This window comes from Oreochromis aureus, linkage group 9, assembly GCF_013358895.1.
Source record: "Oreochromis aureus strain Israel breed Guangdong linkage group 9, ZZ_aureus, whole genome shotgun sequence".
Taxonomy (NCBI): domain Eukaryota; kingdom Metazoa; phylum Chordata; class Actinopteri; order Cichliformes; family Cichlidae; genus Oreochromis; species Oreochromis aureus.
In genome coordinates this window covers 36,136,321-36,154,258 of record NC_052950.1, presented here as the reverse complement: position 1 = coordinate 36,154,258, position 17,938 = coordinate 36,136,321, and the positions used below count along the sequence as shown (strand labels likewise).

The 17,938-nt window shown below is 38.3% G+C and overlaps 1 protein-coding gene across 1 annotated transcript; it reads right to left on the bottom strand.

Annotated features, from left to right (window-relative positions):
* Window positions 1–3,424: 3,424 nt before the first annotated feature.
* LOC116334102 (GTPase IMAP family member 7-like) lies at window positions 3,425–13,542 on the bottom strand. The gene is made up of 4 exons (XM_039617624.1): window positions 13,496–13,542; window positions 12,499–12,588; window positions 4,406–4,456; window positions 3,425–4,298 (listed from the first exon to the last, which is right to left on the bottom strand). The coding sequence occupies exons 1-4, from the start codon at window positions 13,503–13,505 to the stop codon at window positions 3,715–3,717; spliced, it is 735 nt and encodes a 244-aa protein (XP_039473558.1). The 5' UTR covers window positions 13,506–13,542; the 3' UTR covers window positions 3,425–3,714.
* Between the last annotated feature and the right edge of the window lie 4,396 nt (window positions 13,543–17,938).

The following is a 17,938-nucleotide window of genomic DNA, read 5'->3' as shown; positions in this document are numbered from 1 at the left end:
ATGAAATTATTGTGGTTAGGTTAACCGGTAACTCTAAATTGGCCACAGGTGTGAGTCTGAATGGACATCTGTCTCTGAGACAGATTGGCAACCTGTCCAGGGTTTACTCTGACTCTCACTCTGAGACAGCTGGGATAGGGTCCAGCCCCCTGGTGACCCTGAATTAGAGGATGGATGTTATGGATGCCATAGAACAGAAGAACACAAACATTTGTAAGGGCACAGACAATTCAGAGATTTGAATCAGTGATGTTCAGTTTCAGTGGCTTCAGGGCCATTGGTTTTCATGTGCGTTGGCTTCCACTGTCAGAAAAGATAAGATAATGCCAATGAAATGCATTCTTTTCAGTCAGCAACAAAAATCGATATGTGTGTTCAGAAGAAAAAGACAACATCTGATAATAACAAACAAAACCAACATCCAGTCTAACTTGTGCAAATGTTTTACTGACGTCAGGCCATTGAATTCCTGAAATATTCCTGTTTCTAATGATGATAAGTTAATGATCCTTTGTATACATATTAAACACTAACCTTTGCTTTTCTGTGTCTTTGCTTTTCTTGTGACCTCATCATCTTATGTGACTGGAAGAAGCTCAAAAAATTCTTAGGAGATGTGTTGAATCTTCTCTGTGCTTTCATGTTTCAGTAAATTACCTGCAAATGTAACTCGGAGTCTAATAGAAGTCACTTGGATGAGTGATGAAACGTTTCTCCCACTCAAAACGTTACATTCAGATGAATAGAATCAACATTTTGGGGTAACTCAATGTGGTGAGGCCAGTGGCAGTCAAGGAATGATATCAGTTTTTAGCTTAGATTCATTTTAAATTGTAAGACAACCATGTCACGCTGAAAAGACGTGAATTATATCCATTGAAAAGAAAGATAAGTTGACTTAAAAGATAAGTTTAAAAGAACTTTCACAGCATTTATGATTTCATTCAACTTCTAAAAATACTCTTTTCAAAGGCAGAACTTCTCTTTGGGATCTACTTGACACAAAATGGACATATTTATGTGTTTATTTTATTTTATTTCTTTGCCAAATCACAACAGCAGTTGCCTCAAGATGCTTTATTTTAAAAGCTGAAGATCCTACAGTCATGCAAAACCAATTAAAGAGTAACGTATGTTATGCTGATGGTGTTTATACTTTGAATGTTATTGCCAGCTCAACTTTTGTACTTTTCCCAGGTCATGTTGTCCCACCTTTCCTCCAAGTTACTCACATTTATCCGTTAACTTATGTGTGTGTGTAAGATAATGTGTATATGTTCAAATGAGATGAATTATTATGTATACTGTAGAACACAAGGAGACAAACATTTGTAAGTACACACAGAATACCACGATTTGAATCAGTGATGTTCAGTAGAGATTTGAGTGGCTTCACTCTGTTTTCATGCACGTTGTCTTTCATGACAGAAAATGTAGATAATACCAATGAAATATGTTCCTTTCAGTCATCAACAAAAATCGATATGTGTGTTCAGAAGAAAAACAAATGTGACAATAACAAACACAACCAACATCCAGTCTGACTTGTCTAAATGTTTTACTGACGTCAGGCCATTGAATTCCTGAAATATTCCTGTTTCTAATGTCGTCCATAGTTGCGGTCACATGGCTACCTTCAGTTTGGATGCACTGATAGAGAAGTAGAAAGTGAAATAAAGATTTAAAGAAGAAGGCTATTCAAAAGAGAACAAGCCTGATCAACTATGACACACCACATTTTGGAGCATAAAAAAACAAAGTTTGAAAAGGCACGGGAGAAAGAGAGAAGGAAACTCCTGTGTCATGTTACGATTTATTTTTGAAGATGATTTTAATTTAATGAAGCATCATCTTTCACATTTTTTCATAATGATCTGACATGAGAAAAATGTGAAGCTGCGCAGTTTGATCAGTAAATAATAATAACATTGACATAGAGATATTATTTTGAAATTTGAAATGATCATGTCAGGTATGAGAGATGTGACATAATTGAATTGTAAAAAAGGCGGCCCAAGGATTAGGCTGTGAGCAGCTGACATGTGCTTCTCCAATATTCACTGCTCATTGAAGGTTTGTTCAGCTGAATTCAAAAATATATGTGCAGATTTTACATGAGGCCTTCTCATGGCAAACATTATACTCAATTAACAAAGTAAAAATCAGTTAATATCCAAGCAATATCATGGTAGCAAAAGTGGTTACAGTTTTATTTTATATATTACACAGAAATGTATGTAATTGGATATTAAGTGCCCACAAACTGGTGGGTAATAATGTGGAAATACACCTGGGTGATCAGAATCACAACACAACACATACAATTTGGAATTAGGAAGTTTGTAATGAACTAGAAGCACTTATAGAAAATGCTTTAAAGAAGAATACATATGACTACATTAGATTCACATATTAGTGTATCGTGTTTCACAGCACGCTTTATATCTGGATTACAATTTATGACATGGTGAAAATATTTCAGGTAGTAAAGAAAGTGGTCATAAAACACATATTTAAAATGTCCGGTGCATAAAAATAAGCTGCCATGCTCTCCTGCTTGTACACCACTGTCTCGTACCACCTTCATTGCTGATTGACGTCTAACTATCCAAAGATCCAGCCTCTCCTGCAGCAAGTTATCACCAAGCAAAGTCAAAGATTGGACAGCTTCTTAGTTAATGGTTTTTCTTTATTTTCACGAGTATTTAACCTAAGCTTTATAGCTAGCTTTTTTTCCCCTTTGGTGGTTTAATATTGTGTTTGTTCTGACAAGATGGTTCAATGAAGTCTAATCACCAGATACACTGATTCATTTCTTTACATCAATAAATCATTTAAAATTCTTCCAAATGATCTCTCCTTGTTGAAAAATATTTTTTAATCACTGAATGTGCTCTCAGTGCTGCTGCTGATTTTCAAGGTGATGTTCAAACTGGATTCATTTAAAAAACGAAAGATTACTGCCCCTAATAAAGGAGACAATCAAAATCACTTCAGTTTTGATGCACATCAAACTTTGTTTGTCTGTGTTAGCCTGAAGAAGTATTATTGGCTTGATTTCTACATGAGTAAAAGCCACTCAGCAGCAGAGGTAGAACTGTACCATTGAAAATTTGATTTTTAAACATTGTGAAGAGTCTGACATTATGAATTTGTCAGATTGGATTCTCTTAGCTGCTTCATAGATGTTGATAATTCTGGTATCATAGTGTATCTAGATCTTATGCCTAGACTGATCAAGGCATCTGACAGGAGTTGGTGAACAGACACATAGGCTACAATCATCATAGTAAGACAAAAATACATTTCTGATGTGACATCTTAAAATTAGTGGGAGTGTGTCAAATATAGCTCACTAAATAATAACTTTTATATATACATGAAATCCCTTTTGTCAGGTTAGACTGGAAACAGAACCCCAATGCAGACAGGCAGGTATTATTTTATTGAAGGAAAACCAAACTCCATAAAAATACAATGAAACACCATAGAAACGAAGGGACTAGAAAACATAAGGAACAGGGGACATGAAGCAGGAGGCTACAAGGCTTCTTGGTTGGATGTAGGCTACGTTGGAGTTGTACAACAAGACAGAGAAAACTATTTATGAATCCAATATATGTCACTGAGAACCAGACTAATTCCCTAACCTATTTATTACCTGAGACAGGAAATGGCACGCATTTTAGTGCTCTGATCTGATAGATGAAGTCATCATGTTTGCTTTTCTTCTATCACCCCGATCACATTGTCCATTAGCGTTTCCACTTGAGCTGAATCTGATCTGTGGTTCTCAAAGAGAACACATCTGTTGCCACACTTTTCAAGTATTTTCTTCAGATCAGGTTGACAGGTATGTAAAAAATCCTCCAGCCCCATTCCTGCCTGTTGTAGGTCGTCTCCTCGGGTGAACAGGATAATTGTTTTTTCTCTAACTTCTCTCCCAAAAGCGTTTTCTAATTTTTCCATAATGTCTCTCTCACCATCTGTAAATCTGCTCACATGCATCACAAGTACAAACACAAAGGGTCTTGACTCATAGAGCTGTTTGCACCTTTTTACATGTTTGTCCCTAACTGATGATTTCATGTCATCATCAAAGATGTCAGGAGTATCAATCACATGTAAGTGTACACCTTCTATCTCAGTTTCTTCCATCTGGCACTTTTTGGTGACCGGCTTTGAACTGGGTCTAGAAACAAAGAGTTTCTGTCCAAGGATGGTGTTCCCACTGGCGCTCTTTCCAGTCCCAGACATTCCCAGAAGAAGAAGGTTCACTTTGGTGCCAGCATGTCTTCCTGAATTGATTTACAATAACAATGATTTGAGAGAAACACATTAAAGTTGCATTAAAACAAACACTTACTTTCTTTAATTTTAGGCACATTATAAGCACAGTTCATACTTTTTGAACTCTTCTTAGGGTCACTGTAGGGCTTTTCTTTATGTTTGAAACCTGAATAAAATAGACAAATGAGAGTGTTTGTTAGTTTCTATGAAGCATAGTGGTTTGTTCAAATAAGCCACCACACAAATCATTTTTAAGTGAAAGTGCTGAGTGAGACTGTGGTTTACCTCTCTTTGCTGTGTCAGTGTGAGTGTGTAGCCTAGCTGTGATTTGTGATTTATGGCCAAATCTGAAGTTTTGTAACAGTGAACATATTAACTTAGCAAGAAACTGTTTGCCGTTTCATAACAATTAATTTTTTAATAGCATCTTCTATTAAAAGCAGATTTACATGAAGTTAACTGTAATTATAAATGAGCCTCTCTCTACTCTCCACCTTCACCTTTACCTCTTGCCAGTGAGAGGAATAGAAATATTTTACTGCTATTATTTGCTGCTATTTTTATAATCATCATTACCATTTCATGTTAATAGTGATGTTGCTTTCACAGATGCATTCAGATGTTCAAATATATTGGTGTTATATTAGTCTTTATTACAGGTCCAAAGAAGAACCATTGTAAATGGTTGAGGTGAATCTATAATTTAAATGTTATTAATGCTTTTATGATCTCTGTGTAGAGGACAGAGACAGGAAAATACACTCTGTGCCAAAATGAGACAGGAAATGCGTCTGCAAGCCATGCTTTTGCAGAAGTGAAACTGTGCACCCACAGATAGACGAGACACACATACAGAGAGACAAATCGTGAGAGGTCATGACACGTCGCAGTACACAGCATGCACGCTGCCGCATGCGTGTACGCACACACACACACACACCATGGTAGATCTATTTTGGTAGGGCAGAAATGCAGAAGTGTGCCGACGTGCTTAGAGGAAGTGCACCAGAGGGAAGCGACAGCGAAGACGAGCTGAGGGGAAGCACCTGGCGTTGACCCGAAGAAGATGTTCTGTTTTAGACTATGTTAAAGTTCATGGAACAGTTTGTGGTTTGGATTGACGTAAGCTGTACTATTGTCTGTTTTGCAAAAGAGGGGGCTTTGTTGTCTCAACCCTATAAAACCTTGTCTAATGATTGTAAGTTCAGTTCGACGCTGAAATCTGCACAGCGGTCGGACTCACACATGTGTTTATTAAAATACTGTCTGATTGCACACTGGACCGGATCTGTGGTTATTTATGGATTCTTCTCTCAACATTGAACCCTAACATTTGGGGGCTCGTTCCGGTGAGAGAGAGGTAGAGGGGTAGATGGAGAGATCCGGGGTCCGTGGTAATTGGGCGGGCAGACGGTAATCAGTGGTGAAAGTGAGCAGGCATTCCCCGGGGCATTTAAAGGTAAGACACTGCCTGTTGAAATATATTTCCAAAAGGTGTCACATTGGGCATGTCAAATTAAAAGCCTGGTCACTGTAATTACTGGTGAATGTCTGTTTTTTAATTTTGGTGAAGTTTTCATGAAGTTTACCGGTTGAAGTAATGATAATGAAGTATAAGTGACAGTACTTAGTAATGAGAATAAAGGAATGAAAAGAGAAAGCAGTTGGACTGCTAAGTGAACTCTTAGAATGATAGGGAATTTGGTCATTGTGTGGGGTGAAGCCCCGTTGGTCATTTGATCTACGTGTGATGGTCAGTTCGTGGGTTCAAGTCCCTTATGTCCACAACGGAGATCTGCCTCAATCTTAATCCTGGTGTAGATTGTTGTTTCAAATTATTGTAAATTTTTCTAGGACGACAGCGCGTCTGTTAAGAAGCGCATTTTTCTCCTTGGTAACGCTTGCGCCTGGGCAGGACGCTGACCCTTGACCTACCGTTGAGTAGGGATAGTACCGTCGACAGCGGGGGAGAACTTGGGAACCTCCAAAATTGCTAGGAGTTAGAGTCTCCTATTTTTGCGCTTATTGGGTATGCTGGCAAATTAAGTTAGGTTTAGAAATCTGGACAGGACAGTCTGGGACCGCCCTGGTGAATTGAGCACAAAAAGTCTGGGACTGATCGGTTGGAGCCGTTATGTTATATTATCGAAATTACATAGGAGTTGAAATGGCCTAAAAAAAAAAATCTGTGCAGTTGTAATTAAAGACGTCTGTAATGTAAAATATGAGATCTATGAGTAAGATCAGTCTCTGTGTCACCAATGCACAGCCGGATGTGCACTGATGGTGTGTGTAAATGCAAATGAGCAGCGGTGACGCGCAGAGAGGGTGGTTTCAGTTTTCGAGAGTATTGAGCTTTTTGCTAAATGCCTGTATATAAGAGGTTGGTTTTGCTTATTATGAGAGTGTAAATACAGTTTGAATATATTAGTGTGGATGTATAGTAAATGACTGAATTTTGATAGATGTATATTTCGTGAGCCATAAATGTTGGTGTGTTTTATTTTTCAGTTATGTGTGTGTGGGGAGAAGCGGGGTGTGAGACGATGAGAGGTTTCAGTTTTCTTTTTCTTTTTTCTTTTGACTTGCTCTTTCTGATCATGGAAGGCATGTCCAAAATACTCGTATGAAAGCATATTTCGAGTGATTTTAACTGGGTGAATGCTGTCAGTATTTGATTTGAGTGACTGCATGATTTGTCTGAGTGAGTGGAAAATGGAAGTTTGAGAGAGAAAAGGCAGTGTGTGAGACGAGTCATGGCGTCTGAAAGAGGTTAGAACATTTAAAAGTGTGTATGAAATATATTTCTTTTGTGATGAAAAGTAGGATGTTTTAAAGTTTGAAAGTGCTTTTAATTCAAGAAATCCATGAGTGATGTTATGACAGGTTGAGTTTATTTTTTCCGATTGAAAACACATAAGTATATACACTTGGTAAACCCAGTTAAGAGATTATTGGGTGACTGATGCTATAAAACTGACCTAAAGAATGGTCCTGTGTGTGAAGGAGTGTTAGTTGTTCTGATGTGTGAAAGAGCTCTATTTAAATGTGTGTGAGTGAAATGAAGGTGTATTGTTTTTAGATCAAGATTTAGTAGAACTACTGATCGTTTGTAGACTGTGAAAATTCAAAGGGAGACAGACTCTGCAGAGAACAGGAAATAGTGAAAAGGAAGTCTGCATGCCCATAAAAGGAACTGAGTGTGTACAGAAAGAACACAGAGAGACAGACGAGTCAAACTCGAGGGAGATGAAGCAAAATGGAGGTTTTAAGATAAAAAAAAAAAAAAAAAAAATGCATAATACTAATTGTATGCTTTAGTGTGCTAATACAGGTGGGCGTCTCTCAACTTTGGAACCTTGAGTGCAGCACCAGAACAATAGATTAACAGAATTGGGAGAATAAGCCAGTCTTTGGCTCGAAATTGTGCAGCTTGATCTCTCACTTTGTCTTTGACCCTGAGAAGAAGCTTAAAGGCCAGTCAATCGCCTGATGAAGACCGACAGAACATCGTGGACTTGAATACAGCAGGCAAACGACAGTGCCACTGATCCATTAACACTGATGACGACTGACGACCAGCAGCAGCATGTAAGAGTAATGCAACATGTACTGTGAAAATACAGGCTGGGCAGTTGAACAGTGGGACAAAGAATTGTGGAAGAGCACTGGACATTGAGTGATATTTTGCCATGCTGGGACTTAATCTGAAAGAAAGACTGTAAAGAAACAGAGAAGAAGACAACAGCTGAGTTGAGACTGTGTTTGCTGGAGCTTTGAAGCCCGAACAGGACATTGTGCAGAGAGGACCAGTGAGAGATGAAGCTGGACGAGTTTGACTCATGAGAATATAGGATATAATTGGATTGAAAATTGAAACCTGAACTCATGAATTGTTTAGGGATGTCCACCATAGCATAACAAAGAGGTGAACATTAGAAAAGGTAAGAATAATGAACGAAAATAATTGTCATTACCTTAATGAATAGAAAACACACATACAAATTGTTACATGTGAGATTATTTTTGAAATGAATCAGAAGTGAGATAGTTTGAATCTAAAGCTCAGTGGTGAAATGCATAAATTAAATATGAATATATAGGATGCAATGAAGAAACAGCTGACACGTAGTGTACATTAAGATGAATACATCGCAATGCAATGAAGATCTGCTTGCTGCTTGTATGAGTGAGAGAATGGTGTGAATGGTTAATACAATCGATGGAAAGATTTAAAATAGATGGAAAAAACAAAAGAAAAGTGTCTATAAGAGTGACTCAGGAGTGCTCTTGCATTGATTGATCAAAGTAAGTGATTAGTATAGAAAGAAAATGAAAATAATTCAATAATGTGATAAAGTTTAAACATGTATTTCTTTTGCCAAGTTAAAATGTTGAGATATGGCTGAGTATGGAAAAAGTTTGAGAGCTCGTGTGAATGTGGACAGAGGAACTTGCTGTGTGTGTGTGTGATTGAGGCCTTAAAGGAGGGGTAGATTGTTCAGAGGTGCAAATTTGATTAGGAGGTTTATAAATTAGTGTTGACACATTGTTGTAAGGTGTTAGGCTGAATCTGAGTATGGTAATGTGCTTAACCGGGGTTATTGGTGTGTACGAAACGGTGTAGCTTTTGGCGAGGTTTTTAGTGTGTTGAATGGGTGAAATTTAAGATTGTTTCAGATTTTTGAGGCTGTTGTTTTATTTCCAGAGAGGGTGTTTGATTAAGACATGGATATGTCTGAGAGGGGCCCCAAAAATTTTTGTAGTAGTAAGTGCACTCAGGAAAAAACCTGTCAGGTGATTTTGTTTGGTACTTTGATGAGCTAATAATCAGCTCTCTTTTTTCATTTTTGTTCTAAGCAGGCCTGGAAGACAGTGAACGGACGGCGTTGACAAAATTACCAAGTACGAAAATCAGGTGGGCTTTACAGAATTATAATTGATTACAATCAGAGACTGAGTGGCGGCAAGTCTCTGTCTAAAAAATGATTGCAGCGTGTCAATCCAGTCAAAAGTATAGTGAACTATTTTCCTAAAAAGGAAAAAGAAAAAAAACAAATGATTGAGCTCATTTTGCTGATGTGGAGCATCTGATGACGTGCGCAGAAGGCTGCAGTATCAGCAAAAATATCATGTGTGAATGCATGTGAGTGAATGAGAGTGACTGGACTAAGGTGGGGATGAATAAATGTACCATGTGAGGAAAAGAAAGGGGATGCTTTGTTTTGCTTTTGCCATAAGCAGGACAAGTGGGAGACTTAAATCTGGGGATGCTGATTTTGGGATATTGATGTGTGCTTTGAGAAAATTATTTACTGGGGTTGGATTATGTTATTACATTATAGAATGCTGAATGCTAAAAGGGAAACATTAATGTAACTCAAGTTACCGTGAACTGGGGTGACACATGATTAATAACTGTTCTGTGTAAGTTTATTTTGTGTTATAACACAGGTTGGATCATAAGTGGGGAAATTGAGTATGAAATGTGAAGTTCTGGTTAACACACAGGTTTTGTTTTCAGGAAATTCCAAGGATCCAGAGTTCGATGGAGCAACGAGTTTGAGGAGATTTGACATGATGATTAAATTGATTTTGTTCCTTAAACACAGGTTTTCAGGGCTGGAGCAAAATACCGGAGAGGAGAATTGCTGGGCTGTTCTGAGAAATGAAATGACTAACCTTTTTTCCTTTTAATTGGTTAAGCTTGGGTGGAGCATTTTGAGTTTTTTGCCACATGAGATGTGTCAAAAAAGAGAGGGGTTTAAGATTTAATTTGTTTAATTTGAAATGGGTTTTAGTATGATTTATAACGATTGGGGTTGTTTGATAATCTAGATATAGTAAAACTGAGGACTTGTTAAAAGAAAGGATTAAAATGAACTGAATTAGGTTTAGAAGATAAATTGCTGGTGTTAATAAGAAGTGGTATATAAAACTTAAAGGGGAACCGTGGGAATAAAGGATATGCTTTGGGGAAAATAGTGAACATTTGATGAGTAGAAAATGGGGAATTTCTTTTTGATTTTTAGGATAAGTTGTCACAGTGACATAATGTTAGAATGTTGTTATAATGTAGGCTTTAGAAACAGATAGTAAATAGATATATTTCTAGGGTAGAGGAGAGCTTTTATGAGGATGTTAAAAGTCTCGCGGACTCAAATGAATAATATTGGAGATTATATATGTAGAAATGATTTTTTCATACACATTGCATTTTTGTGTCTTTAACGGAGTTGTGGCTCAGAGAGTCGTCTCTTGAGGGTCACAGACTTTTGGTTAACGTCATGATTAGCCAATCTACTGTGAGAATGACCTGAGTTATTGAAGGATTGCACACGCTTACAGACGTATAGAGTTTATCAACACACAGGACAGTATTGATTGAGGCCTAGGGCCTGAAGTTCATTTAGCTTTTAACTGAATTTGAGTTGGCCCTGTAAAAAGTGACAGACAAGAGGAACCGAATAGGAGTTTTGCTTGTAACTAAACTGTGTGACAGGTAAAATATTGAGATAACACATGCAGCTCCAAAATGAGTCTTATTATATAAAGTGCAGCTACAGGATAACAAATACTTGTTGAAGGGATCAAGTTTTTGCTTTAAACCAGGTCCAAGGGGAAAAAGCTTATGTATTTTGGTTAAAACTGATAAAATATAATGACTGATAAAATATAATTAGAATGTACCATTACATTAAGAGTAGTAAAATGAAATAAAATGATATATTAAAACAGGTTATAACACAGGAACTGTGAGTGTTACAATGAAGTTAGTGTCAACACACAGAAGTTGTTCCTAGGGAGCTTTTAGCTATGATGAAAGTTATTTAGGAGTAATTGATTATATGCTTAAACTTAGTTGATTAAAATGGTTGTTTTTTCTTTGATCCTTTAGTAGAATAAGTGTTGAGGATTTTTCTTGTGAAAGGTGACTTTAGATGAGAGGTAGGCCCTTGCAGCAGTGACAGTTTTGTGTACAGGATGTGGGTGATCAGATAAGGAGCAAGAGGAAGCACATGCAGAGACGTGCTTCCTTCGATTCTCTGAAAGGCAGTGCTTTTAAGAGTTTTACAAATGCTGAGTACGGTTGATTAAGATTTGAAAATACAAGTCAAAAACCAAATATGAAATTAGGTTCATGTTTTGAGTAATATTAGGTTGAATCAGGTTTGAATGAAGAGAACAATTGAGGAAACAGAGTAAGTTAGAGCATAGTAGGGAGAAGGTTCTTATCCATTACAGTTAAGGTGGATCTAGTCTTAGACTAGGATCTACTCCGTGAATTATTAGTTTCGGTCATGCTTTTCGTTGTTTTGGTGACCTCTGGATGTTATCCAGAGGTCAAAAGGGGAAGTGAGAGGAATAGAAATATTTTACTGCTATTATTTGCTGCTATTTTTATAATCATCATTACCATTTCATGTTAATAGTGATGTTGCTTTCACAGATGCATTCAGATGTTCAAATATATTGGTGTTATATTAGTCTTTATTACAGGTCCAAAGAAGAACCATTGTAAATGGTTGAGGTGAATCTATAATTTAAATGTTATTAATGCTTTTATGATCTCTGTGTAGAGGACAGAGACAGGAAAATACACTCTGTGCCAAAATGAGACAGGAAATGCGTCTGCAAGCCATGCTTTTGCAGAAGTGAAACTGTGCACCCACAGATAGACGAGACACACATACAGAGAGACAAATAGTGAGAGGTCATGACACGTACACAGTACACAGCATGCACGCGCCCTCGCACGTGTACGCACACACACATACACACCATGGTAGATCTATTTTGGTAGGGCAGAAATGCAGAAGTGTGCCGACGTACTTAGAGGAAGTGCACCAGAGGGAAGCGACAGCGAAGACGAGCTGAGGGGAAGCACCTGGCGTTGACCCGAAGAAGATGTTCTGTTTTAGACTATGTTAAAGTTCATGGAACAGTTTGTGGTTTGGATTGACGTAAGCTGTACTATTGTCTGTTTTGCAAAAGAGGGGGCTTTGTTGTCTCAACCCTATAAAACCTTGTCTAATGATTGTAAGTTCAGTTCGACGCTGAAATCTGCACAGCGGTCGGACTCACACATGTGTTTATTAAAATACTGTCTGATTGCACACTGGACCGGATCTGTGGTTATTTATGGATTCTTCTCTCAACATTGAACCCTAACAAACACATTAAAGTTGCATTAAAACAAACACTTACTTTCTTTAATTTTAGGCACATTATAAGCACAGTTCATACTTTTTGAACTCTTCTTAGGGTCACTGTAGGGCTTTTCTTTATGTTTGAAACCTGAATAAAATAGACAAATGAGAGTGTTTGTTAGTTTCTATGAAGCATAGTGGTTTGTTCAAATAAGCCACCACACAAATCATTTTTAAGTGAAAGTGCTGAGTGAGACTGTGGTTTACCTCTCTTTGCTGTGTCAGTGTGAGTGTGTAGCCTAGCTGTGATTTGTGATTTATGGCCAAATCTGAAGTTTTGTAACAGTGAACATATTAACTTAGCAAGAAACTGTTTGCTGTTTCATAACGATTAATTTTTTAATAGCATCTTCTATCAAAAGCAGATTTACATGAAGTTAACTGTAATTATAAATGAGCCTCTCTCTACTCTCCACCTTCACCTTTACCTCTTGCCAGTTGCCTCTGATGGTCTAGATTTTGCCTGTTTAACACTTTTTCTCAGTTTGAAGGGCAGGCAGCTCATGGTGCAGGATTAGGAGGAGTAATCTGTAGGTTCATATGTCAGTGGCAGCAGAATTCTGAACTCTTCACCTTCATTTATTTATATTTCATAATTTTCTTTTGGGTGAAAAACAGATAACTCTTTACACAAGATGCTATATCAGTTTTCAAGGCTTTGTCAAACACTTTAGCAGTCTAAACTGTAAAGTTACTAGTTCCCCTAGTGTTGTGCAGTAAAAATCTTGTATATTGTCTGTGAAAACAAACATGAACTCCTCTGAGAAGGTTCTAAGTCTAAGGAGACTGGGAAGAAAAACATCTTTAAGAAACTTAGAGAAGTCCAGACGCTTTTCTTTCCAAGCTCATTAGACAAACATGAAATCATTTGTCTGTAATACTGTATCTCATGTTTAGGAAATCATTAAAAACCTTTCCTTATATCTAAATTGTATTCATTAACAATGTTTTTTTTAACTAGTACAAATAAAAGAAAAGTCTACAAGGTAACTTACCGTGAGACATTCCCTTAGACAAGCAGCAAAACTGTGTGGTGTCTGAAGCTGAGCTGCACTGTGTTTCTATAGTGTGGGGGTGTCCAAACAATGCAGGCATGTCAGAGGTGTATCTATTAATAACCAATGCAGTTAACAGAAGCTTTAACATTTATCTCGCCCATCTGTTCAGTGACAGCAGTCAAGATAAAAACAAAAAAATGCTACATTTCAATCAGGTAAGAATGATTTTTAATCTTCTTTTTCTGCATGATGTCTAATTCTCTCATGTATGAAAAATGTTGAAATACTTTCAGATTCATTGAGGCTTACATGCACAGATTATACTGAAGTTGTGAATTGCGACAACTGGAAAAACTGGTGTGGGCAAGAGTGCTGTGGAAACACCTTCCTGGGAAAAAATGTAGATCTTGTCCCTCTTCAGTATCAGTGACTGAGATATTGTAAAAACAAAAACAAAACTGTGACACAGTTTACTAAGTGTGGAAGACACCAGGGATTCTGGATACTGGAAAATCTAGTATGTAATCAACAAATAAATTATTATATGCATTTAAGTCTCCTGTCCAGGTCCTCAGTGTTCCTGTCGGTCATCCAAGTCAGTCAAATTACCAGAGAAGACAAAAACTATGAAAGAGCCGTTTGGCCCAGAAGCAAATAAGCACATGATTGTTTCTGTTCACTTGTGGTGGTGAGCTTGGAGACCTGACCATACAACTGTATGCCAATGAAACTGAGTCAGGGCTTCAACATGTCATTCAGAGTGCTGGCAACAGGTTCCACATCTGTAAAAAGATTGATTTAGCTCCACCAAGTGGAGGAGCTTGGTAAGAGATGGACAACATGTTGGCAGCAAACGGGAGCACACACTACACAGCAAGGGTGTAGATTTGGTTTTGGCATTGGTGGGGACGAATGATTCAACCACCGAACCCTGCCCTGTTTCCTTTTTTTCCCCTTTTCTTCTTTGTTTCTTGATTTTTAAAAAAAAAATTATTATGAATTATATAATGTTAAGTTACTATTAAACAAATGACTAAGTATTTTAGACTTTAGTTTACTTCAGCCATATTCCATATAAATCAGTTATCATACAAAAATAAAAATAGCTTCAAATACAGTCATGACAATAAAGGAATATGACTTTAAGGACTTAACAACATTACTTCAGTTATAGTACACCAGCATCTCTGATACATTAGCACTAAGGGAACACTGAATGACCTGCTGGTTTTTGTCCATAAAACTTGTTACGGGTCCGAAATTGAGGACGAGAGTAAAACAACGATGGTCCAAAAGAGGTCAGTCAAACAATTGATTTTAATGAATACACGCAGCGTGGGGAGATGTAAACTGCAAAACATCAGTTGTAAATCCCCGCCCAAAAATACACTTCAGATTGCTTTTATAACATCAGGGTATTATAACGCCCCCTCATGCGTTTACAAGCACATAATTTGCATCTTAAGAACATTGTTTGCCCCTTGTACAGACACTGATCTATTCTAAGAGATAAATGCAGACACAGAAGTTCCCCTTTCTGGCATCCTCTTCCAAATATGGTGATGATCTCAGGCCTTTGAGGTCCCCATGGACTTGTCCTCCTCTTTGCGTCACCTGTTGCTAGGCAAACTCAAATGCAACAAGAAGCTGAATACATTCAGGGCTTTGCTCAGCTACTATTTTACTGTAACAATATACTCAACATATAAGGTTTTAAGATTATAGATTTAACTCAACGATTTAAAGTGGTTATAACTGCACCTGTAATAAACATGTTAATATGTGATTATGATAACCCCTGTAATACAAATTATAACATAATGCCAGCAACTTCAATAAATGCTTGGATGAAATGATAATTAATGCAATGATAAAGATGATGGTTATGTGAAATAATCCCTGTAATTCCACAATTCCCTCTCTTGACCTCTTGACCACAAGAGGTCACCATACCGTGTGCTGTGTCACTCCTCGGCCTCCTCAGCTTCTTCCATGTCTATCAATGGCATCATGGACACCGGGGTCACTTCCCCGGGATCCACTGCCCTCGCTCTGACCCTCTCTAGCCGTCCCCTGACTCAGCAAATCAGACAACAACCTCATGTCATCTAGGTGGTCCAGTAATAAAACGCCAGCTCCCACTTGAAAACACTTCATGCTTAAGTGGTCTCTGCTCCTTTCCTGGGTCCCTCTCTAGTGGAAATCTAGTGGAATGGACCCTCGGCATCAATCACTAAGTAAACTGAATTGGCGCAGGTCTCAAATAAGAAGTAGAAGACACTTGGGCCCTCGCTCAGGCCTGCTACTAGATTTATGTGTATTGTAAGCATGCATGCAATTAACAGGCTATGTTCTCATCTTCCCTCAACATGTATCACCTGGACACTCTCACCAGTGAAGCTTAAAACCCTCTTGGATAGAACATCAACTCTAAACAAGCACAGATATGCAATGTGTATAAAATGAACTAAACCTGTGAATAGAATGAATGTGGTGACAAACATATTCAATGCAATATGAACCCTGTAAACAATATTACTGATAAACAATGCTGTAAAACATGTTCTTAATGCAATCATAATAATGCAGATTATATAGTAGGAATAAAATAATTTCTGAATCCCCACATTCCCTCTTCTGACATTCCGACAAGGAATGTCACCACACCTTATGTTGTATCACTCCCTGCCCCACTCTATGGGTTCTAAGTTCATCTAATAGATGCCCTCAACCCAGCCAGGGTTCGCAACCCTCGCCATTACTTTTACCAACAATCCTCTGACACAAGGAATGATACAACATCCAACAATGACCAGTATTCCCAAAAGTACAGTCAAAGAAAACATCACTGACATAGCCACACCTTTCCATTGTCCAAACACAGATGTCATCCAGGACGCCAGCAGATTTTCGATACCTGAGTGCTCATGCATGGTTTTAGACAATTCGATTTTGCTCTCCCGTCAGTGAACTTGGACCCAATTGTTCTGCGAACCCCATCATGGCGTCCCTGGTTTGGTTAGAGAGTCTCAGCAGGTTGTAATGAACATAATCGCCAACATTTCTATTAGGCGTTACCCAAAGAAATATACTCTCCAATCCTACAGCTACCTGACTTACCAGCTTGTACTCATTAGAACTCCCTGGGCACTCCTATGGAGTCTATCCAGGTCGGCGAGTTCAAACGAGGATCATATGCATGGGTACCCTGGGTCCCTCTTTTGGCCAAAATGTATCTCTTACGTATGGCAGCTGAAGTTCGCGTGTTATGTTGTGGAATAACCTTTACCTGGTTTCCAATACGCATGAGCGGAGCTCCCAATCGCACCATCGCACATGTCCCTACGCTTCCCATAGGAACACGAATATTTTCCCCACAGTAATAATAGAGCCCACTTCTTGCCCATGTTCCAATTCCCGTGTTAGGGTCGCTTACATTGTTGGTGGTTCGTCCCGTGAGTGTGACAGCACACCTAGTTGGGTCGATCTTTCCCACCTTGTACTTTTCATTATCTGTAGAAAACTTAAAACATGTGTAGTTATCTTGTTTTGGCATAAATGGTCCCACTGTCGTCTGCTTTGAAACGGCAGGGAAAAGTCTGGACAACAAAGTACAGTTGCCAGTAGTCACTGCACTTCTAGTTAACTGTAACATACAATCATAGCCCCACTCATCCTCTAATGCAATGGTGCGGGCTCTGTACACAACCGTGGCCTAGCTGAAGCACAGGCAACACAGTCAGATACATGTTGTTCTCTAGCATTTTGAGCCACCCAATCAAGCCAGAGGTTACTGTCCTTGAAACCCGTGGCGCGCTTTATCAACTCCTTAGGCTTCAGTCTAGAGTAATCTGTTGTCAGAAGTACTCTCCCTTTTGGTTCCTGTTCCTTTTCAGCTACTGTTCCCCAAGTTACCATCTGATCAGTCAGAATGGTGATTAAGCTTTCTGAGAGTGGCTTAGACTTTTATCAACTAAATTTACCCTAAGCATATCATGGGGTGATTGCAGACCCATACATCATACGCTCTCCAGCTACTACTGGCTCTTGTACACTTAATGACGTCACACAAATCAAACGTGAATGAGCTGGTAGACCCTTTAACATAATTCAACTCTATGCCCTTATTCATGCTGAGACACTCATCACCTTTACCTGACACCTCGCGCTTTTGTCTTTTTTACCGATCCTGTTTTAGCAACTACAGTCTCAGGAAGTGCTGGGCTGGACTGGCCTCCGTGTTCAGACAAGGGGTCTGGAGTACCCTGCAAAATATAGACAATAAACAACACAGCCATAGTTAATATCATTGCATACAATAAACATGTAGTTGTAAGGAACATTCTAATCAGTTTTCTCATTACGTGTCTCTGATTCGTGTGTTTGCATCATGTTATATAAACTTTGTATACTTTGTAGTGCATTATGCTAAACAAACAA

Bases quoted from the DNA above. Each gene is read 5' to 3' on its own strand.
- LOC116334102 (XM_039617624.1), bottom strand. The intron at 4,457-12,498 runs GTAAGTGTTTGT...TATTTTATTCAG, and splicing joins TGTGCCTAAAATTAAAGAAA to GTTTCAAACATAAAGAAAAG. The intron at 4,299-4,405 runs GTATGAACTGTG...AAATCAATTCAG, and splicing joins CCCTAAGAAGAGTTCAAAAA to GAAGACATGCTGGCACCAAA.